Source organism: Mesocricetus auratus, unplaced genomic scaffold, assembly GCF_017639785.1.
Source record: "Mesocricetus auratus isolate SY011 unplaced genomic scaffold, BCM_Maur_2.0 Super-Scaffold_100676, whole genome shotgun sequence".
In the NCBI taxonomy this organism is placed as follows: Eukaryota; Metazoa; Chordata; class Mammalia; order Rodentia; family Cricetidae; genus Mesocricetus; species Mesocricetus auratus.
The window spans coordinates 118,037,213-118,059,375 of record NW_024429266.1 but is presented as its reverse complement, the minus strand read 5'-3'; the positions used below and the strand labels follow the sequence as shown (position 1 = coordinate 118,059,375).

The 22,163-nt window shown below is 40.8% G+C and overlaps 1 protein-coding gene across 2 annotated transcripts in view; it reads right to left on the bottom strand.

The window, feature by feature from the left end:
- The window catches only part of Plekha8 (pleckstrin homology domain containing A8), a 53,839-nt gene that overhangs the window by 16,134 nt on the left and 15,542 nt on the right, over nucleotides 1-22,163 (bottom strand). For both annotated transcript variants that reach the window (XR_005873632.1, XM_040737192.1), the window contains exons 2-12: nucleotides 16,778-16,894; nucleotides 15,212-15,367; nucleotides 13,943-14,067; nucleotides 11,538-11,696; nucleotides 10,612-10,652; nucleotides 8,896-9,053; nucleotides 6,975-7,125; nucleotides 6,622-6,707; nucleotides 2,887-2,945; nucleotides 1,822-1,952; nucleotides 1,258-1,328 (exon numbers count right to left, since the gene is read on the bottom strand). Coding sequence is in view for 1 of the 2 variants with exons in the window: in XM_040737192.1 (XP_040593126.1) it covers nucleotides 1,258-1,328; nucleotides 1,822-1,952; nucleotides 2,887-2,945; nucleotides 6,622-6,707; nucleotides 6,975-7,125; nucleotides 8,896-9,053; nucleotides 10,612-10,652; nucleotides 11,538-11,696; nucleotides 13,943-14,067; nucleotides 15,212-15,367; nucleotides 16,778-16,894 (1,254 nt within the window). In the remaining variant the exon portion in view is untranslated. The remainder of the gene's footprint in view (nucleotides 1-1,257; nucleotides 1,329-1,821; nucleotides 1,953-2,886; nucleotides 2,946-6,621; nucleotides 6,708-6,974; nucleotides 7,126-8,895; nucleotides 9,054-10,611; nucleotides 10,653-11,537; nucleotides 11,697-13,942; nucleotides 14,068-15,211; nucleotides 15,368-16,777; nucleotides 16,895-22,163) is intronic.

Sequence of the window (22,163 nt, the reverse complement as noted above, 5' to 3'; positions counted from 1 at the left end):
AATTTTGGTTCTCTACTGAGTAAAATGGAACAGATGTAGTTAAGTTGTGCCCATTTTTAAAGAGCTACAGAAGTGTCAGCGTAATTGTCACATGGCACACCATCAGTTTCTAGCCAGGATGGACTGAGCAAATCTTAAGGGGGCAGAGTCTCTCAGAACTTGTGTCAGGAGGGAAGATACCCCTTAGGAAACTGGAAAAACTACTACAGAGAATATTGTAACCCTCCCTATAGGCACAGAATTAACTCATCTTTCTGTTTATAACCGCAGCTACTTAATACCTGACTTTTTTATCTCAGCATTGTAATTATCCAGGCTTTAGAATAACAAGCATTTCACTCCCTCCACATACCCAAGACTCATGCTAGGCCTGGTGTGCTGACACCTGTCTATCATTCCAGCACCCAAGAGCCTGAGGCGTGGGATTATTGCTGGAGACCAGCCTGGGCTACACAGTGAGACCCTGTCTCACTAACATCAAACCAAGAAAGCAAGTAAACAAAAAGACTCATGCAACATAATTTCCACAGGCCCAGAGTGAAAAAATTCAGTCATGTTATTATCAGTGCACTGTGAGGATGCTATGAAGTCTACTTTGTCAAAACTATTCTGATAGATGCACCAACCCACAGCCCACCTACCAGTATGTACTCACTAAGAAGCACCTATACATTTTTAGTTACCACACTGTGATGGAAATATAGGTCAGTATCCTCTCACAAAGGCCTTTCTTGCAATCTTGGCTCCTATCTCTACAAAATGGACATGTGGAGGAGCACAGGGTGACAGCTGGCCCTTAGTCTCACTCTACAACCAGATGCTCAGGATTTCCCCTCCCACCTTCTTTCCTATACTTGAAGTAGTTTCTCTTCAATTACTTATTCCTGCAGACTCTTTTAAGAAAACTGACCTTATCATGAATTGGGATGATAAATTGACTTATTTTTAACAAGTCAGACCTGGATGACCTAGTCACTGCATAGACACTTTCCTTCCCTCCCTTTATTCTGTTCTTATGACACAGGGATTGAACCCAGGGCTTCACACATGCTAGGTAAAAGCTCTACTACTAAGCCACATCCTTATAGATCCCTTTTAAAGAAAGCATACTTGCAGCAATGAATACAAATGAAATTTAAAAAGAGAAGAAAATCAAACCCACGGAAGCAGAAATGCCCCCTATGCTCTGTTCCCACCTCCAGGGTCTCCATCCCAAGTCTAATTACAGATTATCAGAATATGAAGAAGCACACTTACTCAGTGCTGTCTGGATATCTTTTTCCCCATTTTTCACTTCTGTCAAAAAGCCCTTTAAGAATTTGAGACCTCTAAAATGAAAGAAAGAAGGAATATCATCTTCAACGTTCAGGCGGCAGTTGCTAGCTTTTATTTAAGTGTCTCAGGCAGGATGAACAGAGGCCCTTTGTGACCAGCTTCCTATTAGAAATCTCTGGATATGCCACTCACCCCTTCTGATATTCCTAAAGCAGTGTTTTAAAATTATACATTCTATGACTGTGGCTTTAGCACCATCTAGAATTCATTAGAAATGAAAATTCCAGAACACCACACCAGATTTAGGGGTCTAGAAACTCTGGTTCTGAGAGTTTTACCAAGCTTTGCCATTGGAGTAGAAAGACACTCACTTAAAGAGAAACCCGCTGACTCTGCTGTCTAGAATTCTGATCTTACAAATACTCCCAATATTAACAACGTGTATTGCCATCAAGCTGCTGTTCTCTTCACCACACTTTCTTCATTCACAGGCAACAGTGAACTGAGCTTGACTGAGCATCCACTCCCTCCCCTTGAGCGTCTCACCTCTTCAGCCACAAGAGGGCTTCGGTTGCTGAGTTCCTAACCTGAGCTACACCCGCCTCCACCTCATGCAGCACTATCTTCTGGAGGGTAGTGAACTCTTCCTTGTTGGTTATGTACTTCTGATTTACCTTCTGTGAAACAAAAACAAAAAGCAGGACAACTGTCTAGATGAAAACTGTAACATCACCAGTAGTATCAGTACAGTATTCAAATCTATAAGCAAGAAGACTTCTAAGAAACCAAAGCCAGACTTTACTATCTTTCTTATGTTTTTAGGGTAAGTATTTTAAACATTCCAAAAATTCTATGAGGCTTTAACTTAGGCCAAGAGCCGTGGGTTTTAAGCAATGTTCTTGGGTACCTCTGCTCACCTCTAACAGTCATGTTGGGAGGTACATGGAGAGACGCCATGTACCTCCCAACCTCTCCAAACATGCCGGGAAAGGCATCCACAGAACTTCCTTAACGCATCATACTTAGTGGTGTAGACTGTGTTTTATTTTATTTTTGAGACAGGGTCTCTCTACATAGGCCTGGCTGTCCTGGAATTTACACTGTAGACCAGGCTGGCCTTGAACTCACATAGATCCTCCTGTCTCTGCCACCCAAGTGCTAGGATTTGCATGTACTTAAAAAGCTATTTAAACCATAGATGTTGGGTGTAATACAAATAGCTCTCATTTTCTGGGAAGGAGGCTCAGACTTCCTGTTGTTGATGGCTCTACAGATGCACCAGAGAGTTGGGCTTTCCAGTCCCAGCAACTGGTAGCTATTGCCAGCAATCTATTATTGGAGAAACGTTCCTTGTTACTGTTGAACCCCAAAATGCATACAATCATTGCTGCCATGAGGACTCTCCTCTGATCCAGCTCAGCTCTTTAAAGAGGCCAGACTACCAAAGGCTTGCCTCTTTCACATATCAAGGCCATCTCAGCCATTCTGTTACTGAAAGACCCCAGCATGAATGATTTTTTCCCCTTTTGTATTTACTCTTGTCAAACACAAAAGGAGTGAAAACCATCCCTTTATCGATATGTCTCTACAGAGACAAGCCAGTATATTCACCTTGATATTTCCAACAAGATCCATTTTCACAGGCGCAAACACTGTAGGACCAAGTTTGTCTGAAAGAAAGGATCAGAAATATTTTTGAAGGACTGCTTTTAAATGTAGGAACCACTTATTAGAAAATATTTATACAGTAATAACACATTTAGAAGATCTTTCCCCCAACATTACTCTGACTTCTAAGTCATTTTCTAAATATTGGCTTTGGAACGGGACTTGGTCACCAGCTTGTCTCTCATACTGCTCTGAGGTGAGTCACAGTAACAAGGCCCTATGTGGCACATCAGATGAAAATGCCTCATAAACTTAGAGCACCCATTTGAAATCATCTAGGTTGACTTAGAACTTGCAATGCTGTAAAGTCCAAATTGAAATGAATTGAAAGCTTAAAATACACTATCAGATTTTAAAGACTTACCAGCAAAGAATGAAAAATACCTCATTAATGGCTATCTATAACAACTACATGTTAATATGACATTTTAGATATGCTGTTTCATAAGATACATTAATTTTGTTTTTACTATTTTAATGTATCTTCTATAAACTTTAAATTACATGTGGTTTGACTATACTACTAAATTTAATTTTGCTAGGTCTAATTCCTAATTTTGATTACTTATGTTTACTAAACATAATCTTTACTTTTAAAGCATAATATAAAAGCAGCAGAGAAAAAAATGAATTCTAAAAATTATCTAACTGATCTTAAAAAAGATGAAAAAACATATAGCTACAACAACCCCAAATATGAAATAAAATAGCATACTGAAGAACAATGGTTTCACTGGCTCAAAGCTAGGAAATGAGAACAAAAAGACAAAACAGAAAACACAAAGATGGTAGAAACACAGCAAAACAGGAGTGAATGTAAATGGATGTAAAAATGTAGTTCATTATCTAGGTAATTACCAGAAAAACATAAATTTCAATAGCTGCAGAAAAAGCATTTTATAAAATTATCTGATTTCATGGCTATAAAAACAACTACCAGCGTACAACAATCAATGTAACTACATGTATTAGTACTACATATGTGAATAGCATCAAACCCATAAAACTCCAAAGTTCATTACTAATAAAACACAATGGTATACAAAGCATTGTTTAGAGAAAATAAACACAACAAAGCTGTGTATATACATCCATTTACATATCTTTATATACATATGTATATAAAAATAGATGCATTAAATATATAACACACATATATCATACTCATGGGTTAGAATACATAATATTGAGTAAGACATTCATTTTTCCCGACTGACTCACAGACTCAATGCAGTTTTAATCAAATCCCAGAGGTCCTTTAATAGGTAATTTAAAACTAAAATTATACCAACCTGTAAGGGACCTATAATTACCAAAACAATCATGAAAAGAAACAAAATTAGAAGAATTACAATCTCTGATTTTGAGCTTTACATTATTAAGACACTAAGGAAAGACTGACTAATTACAGGAACAGAAGAGAGAGACCCATTTTATAGGCCTACAGGTTCTGGAGCAGATGGTCAGAGCAATGTAAGAGGATACTGGTTGTTTTTCTTGGCAAATGGCTCTTAAATAGCTAGATTATGATTGAGTCAAAAATGACCCTCAATCCCAACATCACAACACATAAAAAAGGAATTCCAGCATGGACTATGGGCTGAAGAGATGGCTGGACAGTCCTTGCCTTCAATCCCCAGCACCCATTGATAGGGGGAGGGCATGGTGACACATGCTGACAGTCTCAATACTGATAGGGATACTGGAGAGGTAGACACAGGGAGATCCTTGGGACTCTTTGGTCAGCCAACCTAGCTTACATGTTTAACTTCAGGCCAGTAAGAGACTTTGTTTCAAAAAACAACGTGGGTGGCACAAGGAAGAGCGCCCAAGACTGCCCTCTAGCCTTCACATGAGTACGCGACTGTGCACACATGTATTCTAGCACACTTGTGCTCCCACAACACCCACACACACCTATACATACACCATAAATGTAAAAATTAAAAATCTAGAAAAATGAGACAGCATCTTTATGACCCTTAATAAAAAGTAACCAAAGGACAACTGAAAACATTAACACAAAAATCAACTGTCAAAATGTGAAACTTACTTTTCTAAAAGTAGATTTACAAAAAAGATATCACATGCACATAAATAGGCAGTAGAAATATTTTTTTCGGTTTTTACGAGACAGCGTTTCTCCGTATTGTTTTGGAGGCTATCGGTCCAGCCCGGCCTCGAACTCACAGAGATCCGCCTGCCTCTGCCTCCCAAGTGCTGGGATTAAAGGCGTGCGCCACCACCGCCCGGCGAGAAATATTTTTGATTCATATCTATAATGGTATTTTACTAAGAATCTTAAAGAATTCTGAAAATTCAATAATAGGAACATCTTCAGTAATAGCACCCTAAGTAATAAAAATAAATTTAGAAAATAAAAAAAACTTTAGAACATGAGCTAGATTTGGAGAGACAAATACTACAGTGGCAATATTTATGTGATAGCACTGATAAATGCAAAGCTACAACAGAAGCCACTGAACACACCAGGGAGGCCAAAACCTCAAGTATCTGCATCAGCCACCATGAAGAGGCGAAGCACCTAGAATCCCAGCACAAGGCAGCTGTGAGTGTGCAACTGCACAGCTGCGCTAAAGACTTCCTACAGACTGTCACAAAGTCAAGTCGTTTAGTAACACTTTCCAGTCCTAGATACCTGAGAGAATGAGGAACATACACCACGAAGATGGATCTCCAGATGCAAGAGTAAACAACAGGGTTCCATTCATATATGCAAGGAAAAACTAAACTATGGTGACAGGAATCAGTACAATGACTGCCTCAAACCTCACAATGGATTGTGAACCAACTGGCACAGGGAAAATTCTAGGGTGATGAATATACTGACAGGAATATAGAATATATGGGTAGGTATCAAAATTGACAATCATAACACTTAAGTTATAGATGTAAGTTATACCTCAATTAAAAAGACATGAACAGGGCTTAGGAGATGACTCAGTGTGTGCAGTACTTGCTGCACAAGTGTGAAGACCAGAGTTCAGGTCCCCAGGACCCATGTCAAAGTTGGGCAGGCATGGAAATCACCTATAATCACAGCACTTGGGAGGCAGAGGATCAGACAGAGGATCACTGTAAATAAAGTGGAGACTATGGAGAAAGATGCCTGACATCAACCTCTGGCCTCTACATACAGATACACAAATTCACCCTCTCCCTCACAAATATTAACACACATATATGCATATGTACCACATACTCAAACCAATGAGAAACAAGGAGAAACATGCATAATAGATCGGAGTAAATTTCAACACATTAACAGTTTGTTTACTTTATACTAAGTATAAATTATCTTGGAAACTCAATTTATCTTTGAAAAACTTCTTTTGACGGTTAAGACATTTCCCCATAGTAGTGAGAGGTTTGAAGGCCTGTTACTGACCTACCTCCACTTTGCTTGTATGTATATTTTCTAGAAAGCAGAATTCCATTTTCATTATAGCACTCTAAGATCAATAACTTCATCAGTTCGAAATGGAAAGGGAAAATGCCAGAGTGTTTAAGTCACACAGTGTGTGACAATGTGATGTCAAGAGCAAGCTAGGAAGGGTCACTTTACTATACACATTCAGATTATTTATCATATGAAATAACTGTAACAGGAAAACAGTCTAGAAACTAATGGATATAATGCAACTGTAGCAATCTTACCTAGTACTGGAACCACTGAATAACAAGATGCCAAAAATGCTTCTGTGGGAATGCCACTGTCTTCCAGAAGTTCAATGTCACTAAAGCTGAACAATTTGGTGACATGGAGAACGGAAGATTAAAACCACATCAGCATTCTGCAGCTCAGAGATGTCACAGAAACAGCTTTTTAGGGAAACCACTGTCTGGTTTCATGAGTAGCCCCAGATGCCATTTTTCTATTATGAAAACAGTCCATTAACATCATTTTGCAGAGATAATCCACCCTCATAATCCAAATATACCATCACAACTGATTTCTCAGAAGAGAAACTAGGGTCTGATTGCCAGAGAGTGTAAAGGGTCTGGAATACCTGGCACTCATGGCGCTAAAGAAAGTCGGGACAACCTCTTCGTTGTCTTTCCAGACGGACTCTGGTGAGCAGACTGAATTTGATCCAGGTTGTGCCAGCTCACCCTCATGATTCCCCAGGTTTTCCTTTTCATCTGCCTTCAGTGTCTCACCTTGGGGTACAAAGTAAACAATGCCTGTCACTAAGTTCCTATATGTTTAGTATAAAAATAAACACATGATCATTAGTGAAAATCTCTCAAACACAGAGAAGGAAATGTGCACACGCACACACGCACGCCTGAGGAACAGATGTGTATCTTGTTTTCATTTATCAGTGCATCTCTTCAAAACATGATGTATTGTCTTTATATTTATTTGTATATTTTGAATATATATGTGTGGTCAGAGGACAACTTGGAGGAGTTAGTTCTTTCCTTCCATCATATGCATTCTAGGGAATCTAGCCAGGATAATCAGGCTTTGTGGCAAGGGCCTTCACCCACTGAGCAGTCTTGCTGGCCCCTGAAACATGATTTTAAGGACCTAGTGGTACCAGTTATAGCAATATGAGAGGCATTTAGTGGTTTCTAAATTTAGTGGGCATATTCTTTGATTGTGGATTTGCCCACTTGCTAACATTTACTTGTGAATCCCAAATCAAGACTTGTGGTGCTTTTTAGGTAGCCCTGGCAGCGCAGGATGGTACCAAGTATGCATGGGCTTAGGTGTTTGTCTTGCTTCACTCTCATACCACAAATGCCTTTATTTACTACCATGGTTTTACATGTATATATTGTCTGTTACTAATTTTGCAGTTTAAGAAGGCTCCAAGCAGTAATACTGTCTGAAGTGCATAAACACAAGAAGTCTGAACTACACCTTCATGCAGAGAGTATGGATGTAGACATAAGTTATAGTTGATGCCTGGTGCCTACTCTGAGTTCAGTGTTTGTCTAGACCACACAAGTGTTTTTAAATAGAAAAGGGCATTAGAGCAACGTTATTCATTGATTGGGTGATCAAAATCATAGCATTGCAGAGAACAAACTATTCCCTTAGAGTAGTCACACTATTTGCTAGTCAGTATTGGGGTGACTTTACACAGTATAAGCATAATACATGAAAACTGACTGTCATGTTATATAGAGTCCCATTCAAAGGGTTTTATCTTTAAATCTCACTGTTTGTGGCCACAGATTCCTACAGGGAATTTTTACTAAAGAAATCAGACTTTTAAGGGTTATATGTCACTTTTCTTAGATCAATATTTAACAGCTTCTAGGTTTAACGTAACAAAAAAAAAACTTGATTGGGCTAGAAAAAATACGGAATCTTTTATTTTAAGGCATCTATAGAGGAAATTAACTTACTTAAGTACTCAGACTTAAAATCATTTAGTAAGCACTTAATACACAACTACAAGTCCTAGTATAGTTAAGCTGGCCGATATGAAGACAGGGCTTTGTGATTAGTGCCAGTGGCATTAGTAGATTTAAAGGGACATTATTCCCAACTACACAGGTATTACCTGGAATTTGGCTTGTAACTCACAGGAGTTTGGTGGTTGGTAAACTGTGACATCCTCAGGCCCTACTAGAAACCAGGAGATGGAAACACTTAGCTGCTCTAATGTTACACACCAAGTCTGACATTACAGTCTGGGTTCAAAAGACTCTGAGACATTGTGGGAGAGTCAGGGAACCAATTACACCCACCTAAACGCAGCCATGAGCATCAGCACCAAGAACTCTGTGTTTCCCCTAAACACAGTATTGTATGAGACAACAGAATGCTGTATAGTTGCGCCACCTGCAGTAGTGAGCTCTCTTAGATCAGCCGCACATCGTGTGGAGGCTAATCTATATCTGTGCCCTCCTGAGTGTTAGAAGACCCTAAGTCTGTTGTTCAATACAGCATGCCAAACTTTCTTTTGACATTACCTGTCCCATTATCATCTGTGTTTTCCTCGCTTGACATGCTGCAATCTACCTCTGTGGATTTCAAATACAAGGAACTCTTGGTTTTTATTAGGATTTCTTCATCACCATTTACTTCCATATTTAAAGATCCATTTTCACAACTGTTCAACTCCATCTGCCTAAAAGAAATGGTTTGAAAGAAAATGTTGTGATTTGTCACAGGTTGCTCAGATATTACTCTAAGGGATGGGAAGATCTCACAATCACCAAACCCTGATTAAAAACAGATTTCTTAAACTAAGGCAAACCTCTCAGTCTCCTGCAGACACCAAGGCAAGTACAGAAACCAAACCACTAAAGCTGGGTGTGGTGGCTCATGCCTCTAGTCCTCACACTTAGAAGGTTGAAGCAAAAGGACTGCCATCATCCTAGGCTAACCTGGACTATAGATTAAGACCCTCTTTTAAAAAAAATAAAGGAGCCTTAATGGCTTTTGCTATACCATGTGACTTAATCTCCTTGCTCTCCACCAGCATCAGGAAATGCCCAGGGCAGCTCTGTAGTGGGCAATATTTAGTGTGCCACATTTAACACTCAGTTGACTTTCTTCAACTTCTCCCCAGGAGGCTTTTCCTTATCACACTGGCTACTTAAACATATTTGCTTAGCAGTTAGCTGTCTGAAGAGCCAGCTGTGGCCAGCAGGGAGTTCCCCTGTCAGCAGGAGGATCACAGTGCATCCGAGGGACTGAGTACACAGAGGGCAGCAGAAAAGCTATTTAACACTTAAAGAACCAGCTGCTTCTCTTAAAGGAATGTAATATCTTATACCCAGTCAAATAAAGCAATTAACAGGGCAGCAATGATTCTAGCATAAGAAAAAATATTTCAAATTCATGAACAAACTCACAGTTCAAACTGTGGTCACAGATAGAGCCATAGTCTCAAAAGAAATAGAAATCTACAAAAATGTTTCTAGTAAAAATGTCTGAAAAGGAAAAATTAGCAATGACCAAATTGAGAACAATCTTTGTAATAAGGAATCAACACACACACATACAAGTGTACACACATGCACACACCATATATCAACAGCATAAAGGGATGAACTATTAATAATTTAAAAGGATAATGTGCACTATATCAATTCATGGGAGTACCTACACAACTTCATTCTTTTTATGAGTAAAGACCCTGACAACTGTGTCATGGGAGCTTTTCCTTTCTTGGGTGTAACTGCAGATCAGACTCAATGCTACATATATGGTAGGTAAGCATTGCACCACTGAGCTACACAAACTTGCACTCATGTATACATTTTTTAAAATCAAAGAATCATTTAGAGGACTGGTACTAGTTTAGATTTTGCTAGAAAGTTATTTTCAACTTATGGAGCTGTTTAAGATTCTCATTTCTAAATAAAACAGAGAAGCAGCATAGTTTTCCTGGGGAAAAGCATACTGCAGCCAACATTTAGTTCCTCTACCAGACAAGTTCTAACTCTCTGCAACTCTACACAGACTTTAGTAGATGCGATGATAAGACTTGATTTCCTAGGAAAATGGCTACATCTGTCCAATTCTGCCAAACCCACTTGTGGTCTAGCTTCACACAGAGGGAAGTCCAGTGGTTTGCTTCAAGTACCATCTCAAATCACCACCAGTGCTTCTTTAAAAGTAAGGAACACAGTGTATAGATTTCTAACTTTAAGAAGGAAGAAAAACAAGAGTTACTATACCTTTCCAATGAATTATGAATTGGTATGATAGGATGCTTCATCTTTAAAAAAAGCAAAGAAATGAAAGTTCATGTGTAAAATTGCAACAGTGTTATTTAGAATATCATCATATAGGAAAGTAATCAATATAGCTGTAAAATATATTGTGCTCCTCAAGAAAAGAATTCGTGGCCATGAAGTGCATTCAAATATCTTAGGAAGCTGGGGTTTTGAAAGCTCTCATTATCACAGCCAAATTCCTAATGACTAGCTTTCATTGTAATTTGTTAGCCTTATTCAGCATTATTGGATAGCAAATTATGGTGAAACATTATATCCAACACTGGAGGCATGAGAGTAAGCATTATGGGCATTCCAGCCCTTAAATCAACTTCAACAGAAGTTAGGGAAATAGGGGAGTGAATGAGAGGAAGTCCCCTTAGCCCAGTGTAGGGACTGAGGGAAGACCACAGGAAGATGAGGAGGGGCTAAGCTGAGAGAGTATTCCCAGCACTGGAGAATGGCATAAGTATCAGCACATTCAAGTTAGGCACTGTTGGGGGGTGGGGGCAGGTGATACAGGAAAGGGCTACAAAGTTTTAGTCTTAGCTTATAGTCCGTGAATGAATGATTGCAAGGTTTAGATAAAATCCAATTTACACTTCATTACTGTTGGCTAATGGAAGGGCCAGGATGGCCATGACTATTAAGGATAACAGTATTTTAGGGAAGACTCTTTGGGGTTATAGAGAAGAGGTAAAGTAGAAAACTGTATGGGGAGTCAAGTTGCTAAAAATACCTGACTAGACATGGGGACCAAGGGCAGATACAAAAGTGTAAACAAAGCAAACCACTTAAAAACATTATTAGTCATGAAAGGGTGTGTCCTTAAACTTTTGATGTCCCACAATTCTTCTGGAGAGAAATTGAGCTGGGTGGGTTTTTACCTTGCTGGACTTAAGCACCGCTAGCTGAGGGGATCCTGGGGGTGTATGGTAGAGTAGCTCAGAGGTGAAGGCTGCATTTGCGATCTGCATGCATTCCTCCAGGGTCTTCAGGAAAGTGTTGCAGGTTGATTTCAGCAGAGTTCCCACATCGATTCCCTCCTACATAACAACCAGAAGAGTCTTTTGTCTTGTTACAAGATGAAAAACTCAATTGTGTTGTCTCTTGAGAGGTTTATATTCACAAAACAATAGTATGTACCCTACTAGGATGTAGCTGGCTAACTATGCACATCAGTGATAAACAATAGAACTGAACTAGCCCAAGTTATCTGCTATCATATATACCCTTGCAGTTCCGACCCTTCATTTGCTCTTTGCTCCAGACAACGGCAACATCTTTTGGCTCTGCACTGTAAGCTAGCACCATACTAGGTGTGGAGCATAGGTGCAGGCACTGTGCATTGTCTGCTCTCAGTGTGGAGCAAACTAGAATTTATTTAAACACCTAATAGGTACGTTCTTCTTCTAAAGCAGTTTACTTGTTTGGGTGTTTTGCATCTGGATATTGACATGAGTAAGGTGTTCATGAACTTCTGGAGCCAAACTTTGACTAGAGATTGAGGAGATGGTATATATTTTTAATAAAGGTCCTAGGTGATGCTGTTGGTTGTAATCCATATTTGTTATGAAGTTTCCAAGGCTCTCACTGTGAAAACTTTCTTCAATTACAGACCGCTATGTTCACAATTTTCCTTCTTTCTAGATTAGGCTAGTACCATGGCACTACCAAGACTTTGGGTTAGTTAGTATGTGTGTATGTCTGTGTGATATTTTGAACAGGAATGGCCCCACAGGCTTATATATTTGAGTGCTTAGTCACCAGGGAGTGGCACTACTTGAGAAGGATTTGGAGATGTGGCCTTGGTGGGATAGATATAGCCTTGCTGGAGGAATATAGCCTTGCTCTACCTATCATTGGGGGTGGGCTTTGAAGTTCCATAAGTCCAATCCAGGCCTAGTGTTTTTCCCTTTCTGCTACCTGTAGATCCAGAAGTAGAACTCTCAGCTACTTCTGCAGCACCATGTCTATCTGCATTCTGCCATGTTCCCACTATGATAATGTGCTAAACCTCTGAACTGTAAGTCAGCCCCAACTAAATGCTTTTTAAACACTGTCTTCGTCATAGTATCTCTTCACAGCAATAGCATAATGACTAAGATAGTCTTTCTGTTTGTCTGCTGCTTGCAGAGGTAAGGCATAATTCTCCTGCTCATTGTAGATGTTTAGCAGTACCCTCGGCTTCTAAACACCACATATAACAACAGCACTTCCTCGATCGTGACATTCAAAATGTCCCCAGATACAGAGCCTGTGAATTGGTAGTTCATGCTCTAGAATATAAACCCTGCAAGAACAGGAATGAATGGCTCTTAGTTCTGCTGTTCCTTCATCCCCCACAAACACAGTGTCCTACACACAACAAGGCAGCTGATGAATGATCATGAGAAGCCAAGGAAAGTGAGTTAAACTAGTTTTATCAGAAAGACTTCAAAACAGTATTCTAATCCCTAAGAAAATGAACTGACACTCTTACATATAACCTCTGGATTCCCCAGGCTGTAGATCATAGCTGTTGTGAAAGCACCCAGAGATCCTCTCTTAGTCAATGTGAGTAATTTCACACACAGTCTAGCGGATCTCTTTCTGATGCTTTGAGACGAGTATACAGCAACTTTATTAACAAATGTTAAAAGTCCCAATACTCAGCTGGGCATGGTGGCACATGTCTAGAATCCCAGCACTCAGGAAGCTTCAGTCAGAAGGTTCGGAGTTCAAAACTAGCCTGGGCTGAACAGTGAGATCCTACTTATAAACGAACAAACAAACAAACAAACAAACAAAATCACAATCCTTGCTGGTGATGGTGGAACAAAGCCATGTCTCCACTTCTGAGAGCACGGGGCACATTTACTGTGACAGACTACCATCCTGTCAGTCTCACTGAGGGCCACAGCGATAGCACTGACAGACAGCATGCTGACATCTTAGTAGGCACATGTAAGGAAACAGTTAAGTTAGACAGGTAAGACTAGCTATTTAGAAAGCAGTAAAAACTGGGAAGAAACACACTTTAGTATGGTCTTTTTTGTTTTTCTTAGTGCTAAAGCTAAAAATCCCCAAATTATGGGATTTTTATGGATTAATCCTAAAGTCCTCCAAGGGTGGGAAAGTATGTGCTTCCAAACACTGCAATGCATGTATTTTTGTATGCAATTCTGCCACTTTCTTCTAAAGAACAGTCAGTTCCAAGAGAGTCAGGAATTATCAGAGAATAAATGCTCACAGGCAATCTGACACTACTTTTCTGTATCATGTCAGTAACATCACTAACACAGTACTTTACCTCAGAGTCAGCAACACCAGATGTGGCCACTTCTTTTGTTTTATCTACTTGCTGAACAAGGAGATCACAGTACAGCCTTAGTTCTGACATTTTGGTTTTCAAGTTTTCAGTGTTTTCTGCAAATTCTAAGTTAACAACAAGAAAAGGTAAAGTAGTTACCAGAAGGAACAGCCATCTCCTAGTCAGTAGCTGTACAGAAGTGAGGGAAGTAACTAATGCCTCAAATGAGGTTTATGTATGTGTTTCACAGGTAAAGATATGGGAGGAACGAAAGTAGAAAGATAGAGTGTCCCAGCTATTTCTTGAGACAATGTACTGAGCAATCACAGGTGCAGAAAGAGAAGAGTCTGGGGAGCCCTTCTCCTGAGGACTGGGAGCAGAGTCAGAGCTCAGTGCTCTGGACTCCGTCTGCCTCTGTAATACGGGATCATAGTGATCTGCCCACCGGCTACAGTGTTCTGTCTGAGGACAGGCTCTCCATGTGCCTATCAGGGTTAAAGCCCCTAGCTGTTACCAGCAAGGCTATCACCTGCTTTGAGGTTAGCCACCAGATTTGAGAATTTGTTCCTGATTTAGCACCAAAAATACCAACAAGGAGGCCACGTTATTGGGTCTACTTGAGTTACGAACTTCTCCATCTGTCACATGAAAGGTTCCCTCAGCACAGCCAATCTCGGTAAGTGTACACACAGGCTTGTGGAGCTCTGACAGTAGCAACCAGGGGCCAGGAAGCAAGCTTTGATACTCTTGGCCAGTGCAAACAAGGTCCACCATTGTGCTCAGACCAAGTGATATCAATGAGCATTAAGCAGCAGCAGCATGGAAATGAAGAGTCCACCCACAGCAGGGCAGACAGTGGAAAGGAGGCATATACTGCAGAGAACACGTTGACCTTAGTCCTCTCTGAATCACCCACTCTTCACCAAACTTTCTGATACCATTTCATGTCATCACAAGACCTCACAGTCATCCTTCCAAGGCAGAAATAATCACATTTTCAAAGAAGAGGTGAGTGAAGCTCAGAAAAATCAAGTGACCTATGGTAGCTGTGAGGTACTGATACGTCATTCAAGCCAGGTGTGTCTGGCTCCAAAGTCTTCATGTTTTTTAGCATGCTAAGAGAGCAGAATTGGAACTAGGTAGGGACTGTGGCATAAGTTCTGCTTAGAAACACAGCATTTCAACAATACAAAATGCTGGGTGAGAGAACCCAGAGATGCCTCTGGGTAATTCCCAATGTTCTCAGACAAGAGGACCATCAGTACTTGCCTTTTTCCTTTTGGGTTCTACTATCTGTCAGGCAGGCCTTAGCAGACCCCAGGGCCACCAGCCATCGCTGTCTCTCTGCCACACTTCTGGCTTTTAAGTAGAAATACTGTTCCCCAGGGATGATCAGGTCCATGCGAGTGTTATCCACCGAATGAACTAGGAGCAAGGAAGGAGGAGGTCAGACTAGGTAAGAACTGTCTGGGAAGCTCCTCTCGAAATACCTGCTTTGTTAGTATTTATTTATCTGTGTTCTTATATGTGTATGCCGGGGGGGGGGTTGCACACATCTGTGTATATGCCAACTCCAGAAGAGGCCAGCTATTATCCTCTATCACTCTCCAACTATTCCTTTAAAGCAGAGACTCTCCCCGAGCATGTGTTCTCATAGTTAAGTAGAAGCCAGCGAACCCCAGAGATCCTCCTGTCTCTGTCCTCCTCAGATCTGGGGTTACAGGATTGTGCTTACTACCTGGGTGGGATCAAATGCCAGTCCCTATTATTGGGCAGCAAGAAGTCTCCTGAAAGCTTCTTCAGAGAGAGGCACCAGTCCTCACCAACTCTTCTAGTGACACTAAGTTCTATCCTAAAAAGCTTTGCTGATCAAGAAGGGAAACCATGCAGGCTGTAGCGGCATACACCTTTAATCCTAGCACTTGGAAGGTAATCACACAATTCTCACAGGGTTCTGATGAGTATCTGAGAGGGTTCATTATACAGGAACAAAGGCTCCTTCCAGGTTTCTCTGGCTTTCTGTGTGATACTTGCCTTACGTGCAATATATCATCATGATGTCATCTACCATAGTATGACCTACTCAGTGTGCGCTAACCAGAGTTAGCACTCTTCTATTTTAGACTTTCATATTGTAGTAGTATTAGCTAAATTAAATGATTTTCATTATACATTACCCAGACTCGAGTATTTTATTATGGCAACAGAAAACAGATTAATATGCCTGCTAACAAGCAAGGGTACAATCTTTATCTTTTTGGAGTTATTGGGAAATAATTAAAACACATTTCCCCCTTTACACTTCCCTTGAGCAGGCAGACCAAAGGTCTTAGAACCCTTCCAGAGAAGAAACTAGCAAAACACTTTCTCCTTCACCATCCCCAAATTCCCACTGAATAGTTTTTTTTCTCAGCTACACATCTCACTGTTCAAGATTCTAAAGCTAAGAAGTAAAGACTATTTGTTGGCCCCGTAGGCATTTGCTTATTTTGATTGAGAGGTAGGAGTGGGCAGATGCGTATGAATATCTATTCTGATATAAACACAAAAGCATTTGATGTTACAGTAAAATCATCAAAGCCTTGCAAACAATCTATGGCCCCAGGTAAGCAATGGGTATTGTCTGAGTGTTAATTATTTTGACCCTTAACTCAGCCTGAAAAAGCTGGCTGCAGTTTTAGATTTCTTCCCAAGACTCTATTGCAAGAATACTGTACCTCATACCCCAGTGTGTACTGCAGGAACAGCAGAGAAAGGCATGTAGGGGCCAGTGCTTTTTTATTCTCTTAGAGAGATACAAAGAAAAATAAAATTTGCAAGTTGCTTGGCACTCACCTTGAATCTCACAGACTGCCATCTGGATGCTCCCTTTACAACCCTTCCAAGCATCTTCAGGAGAATCATAATAGGACAGTATTCCCCCACAAAGAAGGAACCATCGAGGCTGCCAACCTAAAAACAGGGGAAAGCCAGTACAATTACTGTTGGTGTGTAAGGTGTCAGCCTAGGCATAAAAATGAAACCTAATAATGTAGGGCACAAGGAAGCGGGTTAGAAAGACTTGTCCATTTGATCCTATTCTTGTAAAATCAGAAACAGTCCTGATGGGGGATGTCCATCTGTATGCTGTGAATATATGTTTCTCTTACTGGTTGATGAGTAAAGTTATTTCAACCAATGGACATGCAGGATTTAGTCAGGTGAGAAATACAAACAGGGACCAAGAAAGGTAGTAGGCAGAGTCGAGGAGACACCATGTAACACCTGGGAATATAGGACGCCTAAGCATTTGCTGGTAAGCCTTGACCTCGTGAAGATATACAGAGTAATAGAAATGGGTTAATAAGCCGGGCGGTGGTCGCGCATGCCTTTAATCCCAGCACTCGGGAGGCAGAGGCAGGTGGATCTCTGTGAGTTTGAGGCCGGGCTGGACCGACAGCCTCCAAAGCAATACAGAGAAACCCTGTCTCGTAAAACCAAAAAAAAAAAAAAAAAAAAAAAAAAAAAGGAAATGAGGTAATAATTAAAAGAGAGCTAGCCAATAAAAAGCCTGAGCCATCAGCCGAACAGTTTATAGTTAATATAAGCCTCTGTGTGTTTATTTGGGACAAAACAGCTTCGGAGACCAGGCAGGACAGAAAAATCCATTTACATAGTCCTACAGGAATAAACTTCAATCACATGAGATACAGAAGTTGGGAAGAATCAGGAGGAGAGAAATAATGGGCGGTTGTGGCACACCTTTAATCCCAGCATTTGGGAGGCGGGGAAAGCAGTTCTCTGTGAATTTGAGGCCAGCATGGACTAGAGAGGGAGTTCCAGGACAGCCAGGGCTACACAGAGAGACCTTGTCTCAAAAAAATGTGTTGTGATATGTAATAGGATACCCAAGATTGCTAATTTCATTCTCCCCTTTTAACACAGTTCTAGTAATCTGTGATTCTTAATTTTTTAAAAGACAAACAATTACTGTCCTGAACATCATTGTTACCACACATCCATCCCCCAAGTCTAAGAATTATTAGGAACTTAGAAACTGTGCAACAACGATTACGATGACATCTCAGAAAAGGCTATGCAGTATTTAGAATGATGGGCCTGCCTAGAAGCACAGCTCTTCGGACAGATTTCTCTGACCATTTAGTATTGGCTAACCAAAGCACAACAATCTTTAAACCTTCAAGATTTAGCTCTAATCACATCAACATCTGGGTATGGGGACAAGATATATACAGTAGAAGCAGGCATCTTAGCTAGTCTTCTTACATGCCCTGTAATTCCAAACAAGCCAAACTGATTTGCTATGAATCAAGCTTTATATTTCACATAAAATGCCCTCACTGATTATTGTTACTTATATTTTGAAATATGCACACACGCACACACAGCGCAGGCATTTTCAGTTAGGTATAGTTTTTTCCTCTTTGAAGTGTTACTTTATCTTTCTCTCATCTGACTCTACTGTGGCTGAGACATCCAGAAAGAAGGTTGTGGGGACTTTGAGCAGAGCTCCAAGTAGATTAAGCAGACATAGATATCTATCCAATGGGTTTTGGGGTATTGCATAAACTATGTTGGAAGAGGCTGGAGAGTAGGGAGCATTTGTTCTTGTAGAGGACCATAGTTTGGTTTCCAGCACTTACATAGTAGCTAACAACTATTCCAGAGGATCCAATGCCCTTCTGGTCTCTGTGGGCACCAAGCAATGCACAGGAACTTTCACATGCTGGCTAAACATTAACATGCATAAAAAACAACTTTTTAAAATGTAGGTCCAACACCAACTGATGTCCAAATTACAGTGACTTATTTTGATATTTGGGGAGAATGCTGTACTTCCTGGAGCCACTCTACTCCTCGTTGCCCCCAGGCTGAGTGGCCTGCACTAAATCTAAGAAAAGGAGTTGGGAAGGTAGGTGAGATGTCCTTCCTGCTCACCAGGACCTGCTCTTCTAGGAACCGCAAGACACAAGTCTGCCAGTCTCTTACTTACTTCAATAAAACTAGATGAACATTAATTATCAACATCAACTCTTCAATAACACTGAACTGAAATATCCTGACATATGAGTTTTTTCTCACCAAAGCTAAATATTCTTTTAAGACATTGCAGCTACTCCTCTTGTCACACTTTCTGTATGGAAATCTTCTGTCTAAAGAGAAAGACCCTTTATTGACTGTAAGAGCCCTATGGTCTTATGGCCACAGCCCACAATCCTAGCAACCTTGTTGGAATGAATTCATAAATATATTTATATGGAAGAGGATACTTTGTAATCTCAACTTCAAGTTCTACAGAAACATAAACTTGATGGCCACCATCAACATAGCCTAGTAAACCCATAACTCATCAGAGTACACTGCTGCTCTCCTGGCATCAGACACCACTGATGCACTGCAACACGTTTGCAAAGAATCTGATTATTTACACATTATTTAGGACACTTCACCCTCATTGAAATAACCAGTTTCTCGGAATCTGAAAATGGAAGAAGTCATTGAAATCACCCAAATCAATCTGTTCAATTTATACATAAAGAAACGCACACACTGTACACAAGAGAGCTAAGGAGAAAATCTATATTGTCCCTGTGGACACAAAAAGTCCTAAGCCTTGACTCCCTACTGGTAGAAAGCCATCCCCATACAGAACAGTCTTTTTACTTACAGCTCAATTCCTGACACTCTGACTTGTGTGGATGCTCCCTGCCCCATAAATAAACCACATTTTTTTGTATTGAAAGCATTGGAAACATACCTGATGATTAAAAAGTAGCAATAGTCCTCCCTCTCTGTCACTAGATTCCTTGAGTTCAGTTCAGTGTTTAACTGTGGGAGTTTGCCTCTGCTTCTATCAGCCATTGAAAGAGCAAAGGGGTTAAGACTGGGCTGGTTTAACCCCCAGAAACAGCTGACCTGACAAGGGTTAGCTCTTGAATCCCAGACTGATGGATGGGAATCCTGCATGGGACTGATCAAGTCCCCCTGAATGTGGGTGTCAGTGAGGAGGCCTAGGTAATCTATTAAGCCTTGGGTAGTAGATCAATATTTATCCCGGGTATACAAATGGACCTTGGACTCCCATCCCACAATGAGAGATGCACTCTCACCCTGGACTCTCAGGGGAGGGTCTAGGCCCTGCCCTGGATGAAATGACAGACTATGGACACCCCCATGGAGGGCCTTACCCTCCCTGGGGAAATGAGGGGATATTGGAGGGGTTGGTGGGAGGGCATGGGAGGAGGGGAGGGAAAGGGACAGGGACCTGGAATTGACATGTGAAGCAACCTTTAAATTTAAATGTAAAAAGAAACAAAAAAAAGAAAAAGCAATAGGGTCACATATTGACACACAAAGTAAATAACTATAAAGAATCAGCTCATCCTAAGATCTGCAGTCAGCAAGTTGGAGCCCATGGCGTAGGTTTCAATGAAGATCAATGTCCCACCCCATTCATTCTAGCTGGGCAAGTGGAGTCCCTTCTTACTCAGCCTTTTTGTTTTATTCTAGTCATTAAGCAGCAAGGTAAGGTCCTATAAACATGAATGGAGGAACATTCTATTTACTTGATCTACCAATTCAAGGGCTAATCTTACCTGAAAATACCCTAGACCCATCTAGAGTGTTTCCCCAAATGTCTGAGGATCTGAGCACCTTAGCTTTCCATTATTATGACATGAATCCTAAAATAAATCAACTTGCAAGGAGGAAAGATTTTGACTCAGTATTTTACCAGATATTTTAGGTCATGGTCACTGGGACCTCATGGCCTTTGGACTGTGGTGAAGTGGTACATGATGGAAGTGGCCAAGAGCTTAGTGATACAAGACACTCACCTCAAGGAAGCTAGGAAGCAGGAGAAGAACCAGCATCCAACTTTTCCAGAGTATGCCCTCAGCAACCCCACTTCTTTTTCTGGCTCCTCATGGAGTTGCTGCCACCTGCCAACAGTATGAACTGAGGACCAAGACTTAATCCCAACGGGCCTTTGAGGAGCATCCCATGCCTAAACTACACCAGCCCCTGACACTATAAACAACCACATCAATTTCAAGACCATTTTAACGTAGCATGGCATGTTAAAAAGCCTGCCAATTAAGCAAAGACAAACAGTAATCACAATGTGAGTCCAGATTCTGTAATAATAAAAGTCTTGAAACTAAAAAGGAATGTACGAAGCTAGCTTTATCTTACAGGGATCCTAAAATGCTGAAAGTCCTCCCCTCTCTGCACAGCCCAGCTGCAGTGAGCTTTAAGAGTGGCTGGTGACCTGTGTTGTTGGAGGCACAGAAGTCCTTGTGCTCACAGAGAAGCACTAAGAGAACCAGGAATGTTAATCACACAGGTGTGCCTCCTCAAAGGAGGAGATACAAATCAAATACCTACATTCCATCCAGAAAACTGAGAATGGAGGTTGCAAACGACCTGGTGACCTTTTTGCTATCTAAAGGGATAGATATCACCCTAATTACCCAGAATCATTATCCTGGACTCTTCCCTCCTAGACCATTACTCTTCCTTAGGAGAGATGTCACATGTACTTTGTGGCAGGCTGACCTCTATGCTATCAGACCACACTAGATTCTAGGCCCTTTAGCTACAGAACACACTCTCATGGTCACAAGGTACTTTGTAAAGGAGTCTCCATGTAGTCACACCTTAAGCTTCATTGTGAACCTGGGATTGGACTGATTGTTGCATGTAAACCTTTCCCCAGATTGTACTATATTTTAAATATGCTGACAATGAACCGCCTGGCATTAGACTCCCAGAAGTCTGATCCAGGGTGACAAAGTCAGTCTGCACCAGGTTTTCATTCTTATCTGAGTGGTTCGCTTCCCTCTATGATACATGCAGGGACCCCCCTCACTGCACTAATAACTGAAGCAACTCCTTCCTTGCTATAAATTGTGTTTACCTGGGGGGGGGAGTATAATTATTCAAGGGAATTTCAGTAGGTCACCATTTTATTCTTTAACTTGGAACTATAGAAACTGTGACAAAGGAGCTTCCCTAGAAGTTCAAGGTTCCTGAAGTCTCAAAAGACACATTAAGAAACCCCATTTCGGTTAGACTAGATTAAATGTGTGGTGGACAGTCCGGTTAGCGCTGGACACAGTGTTCTATTTAATGCCCGATGCTGAGAATCTGTGCTACAGTACAGCGAAGACAGACTATAAAAGAATAGATGCATGGATGGTGAGGTGGTTATTGATTTACT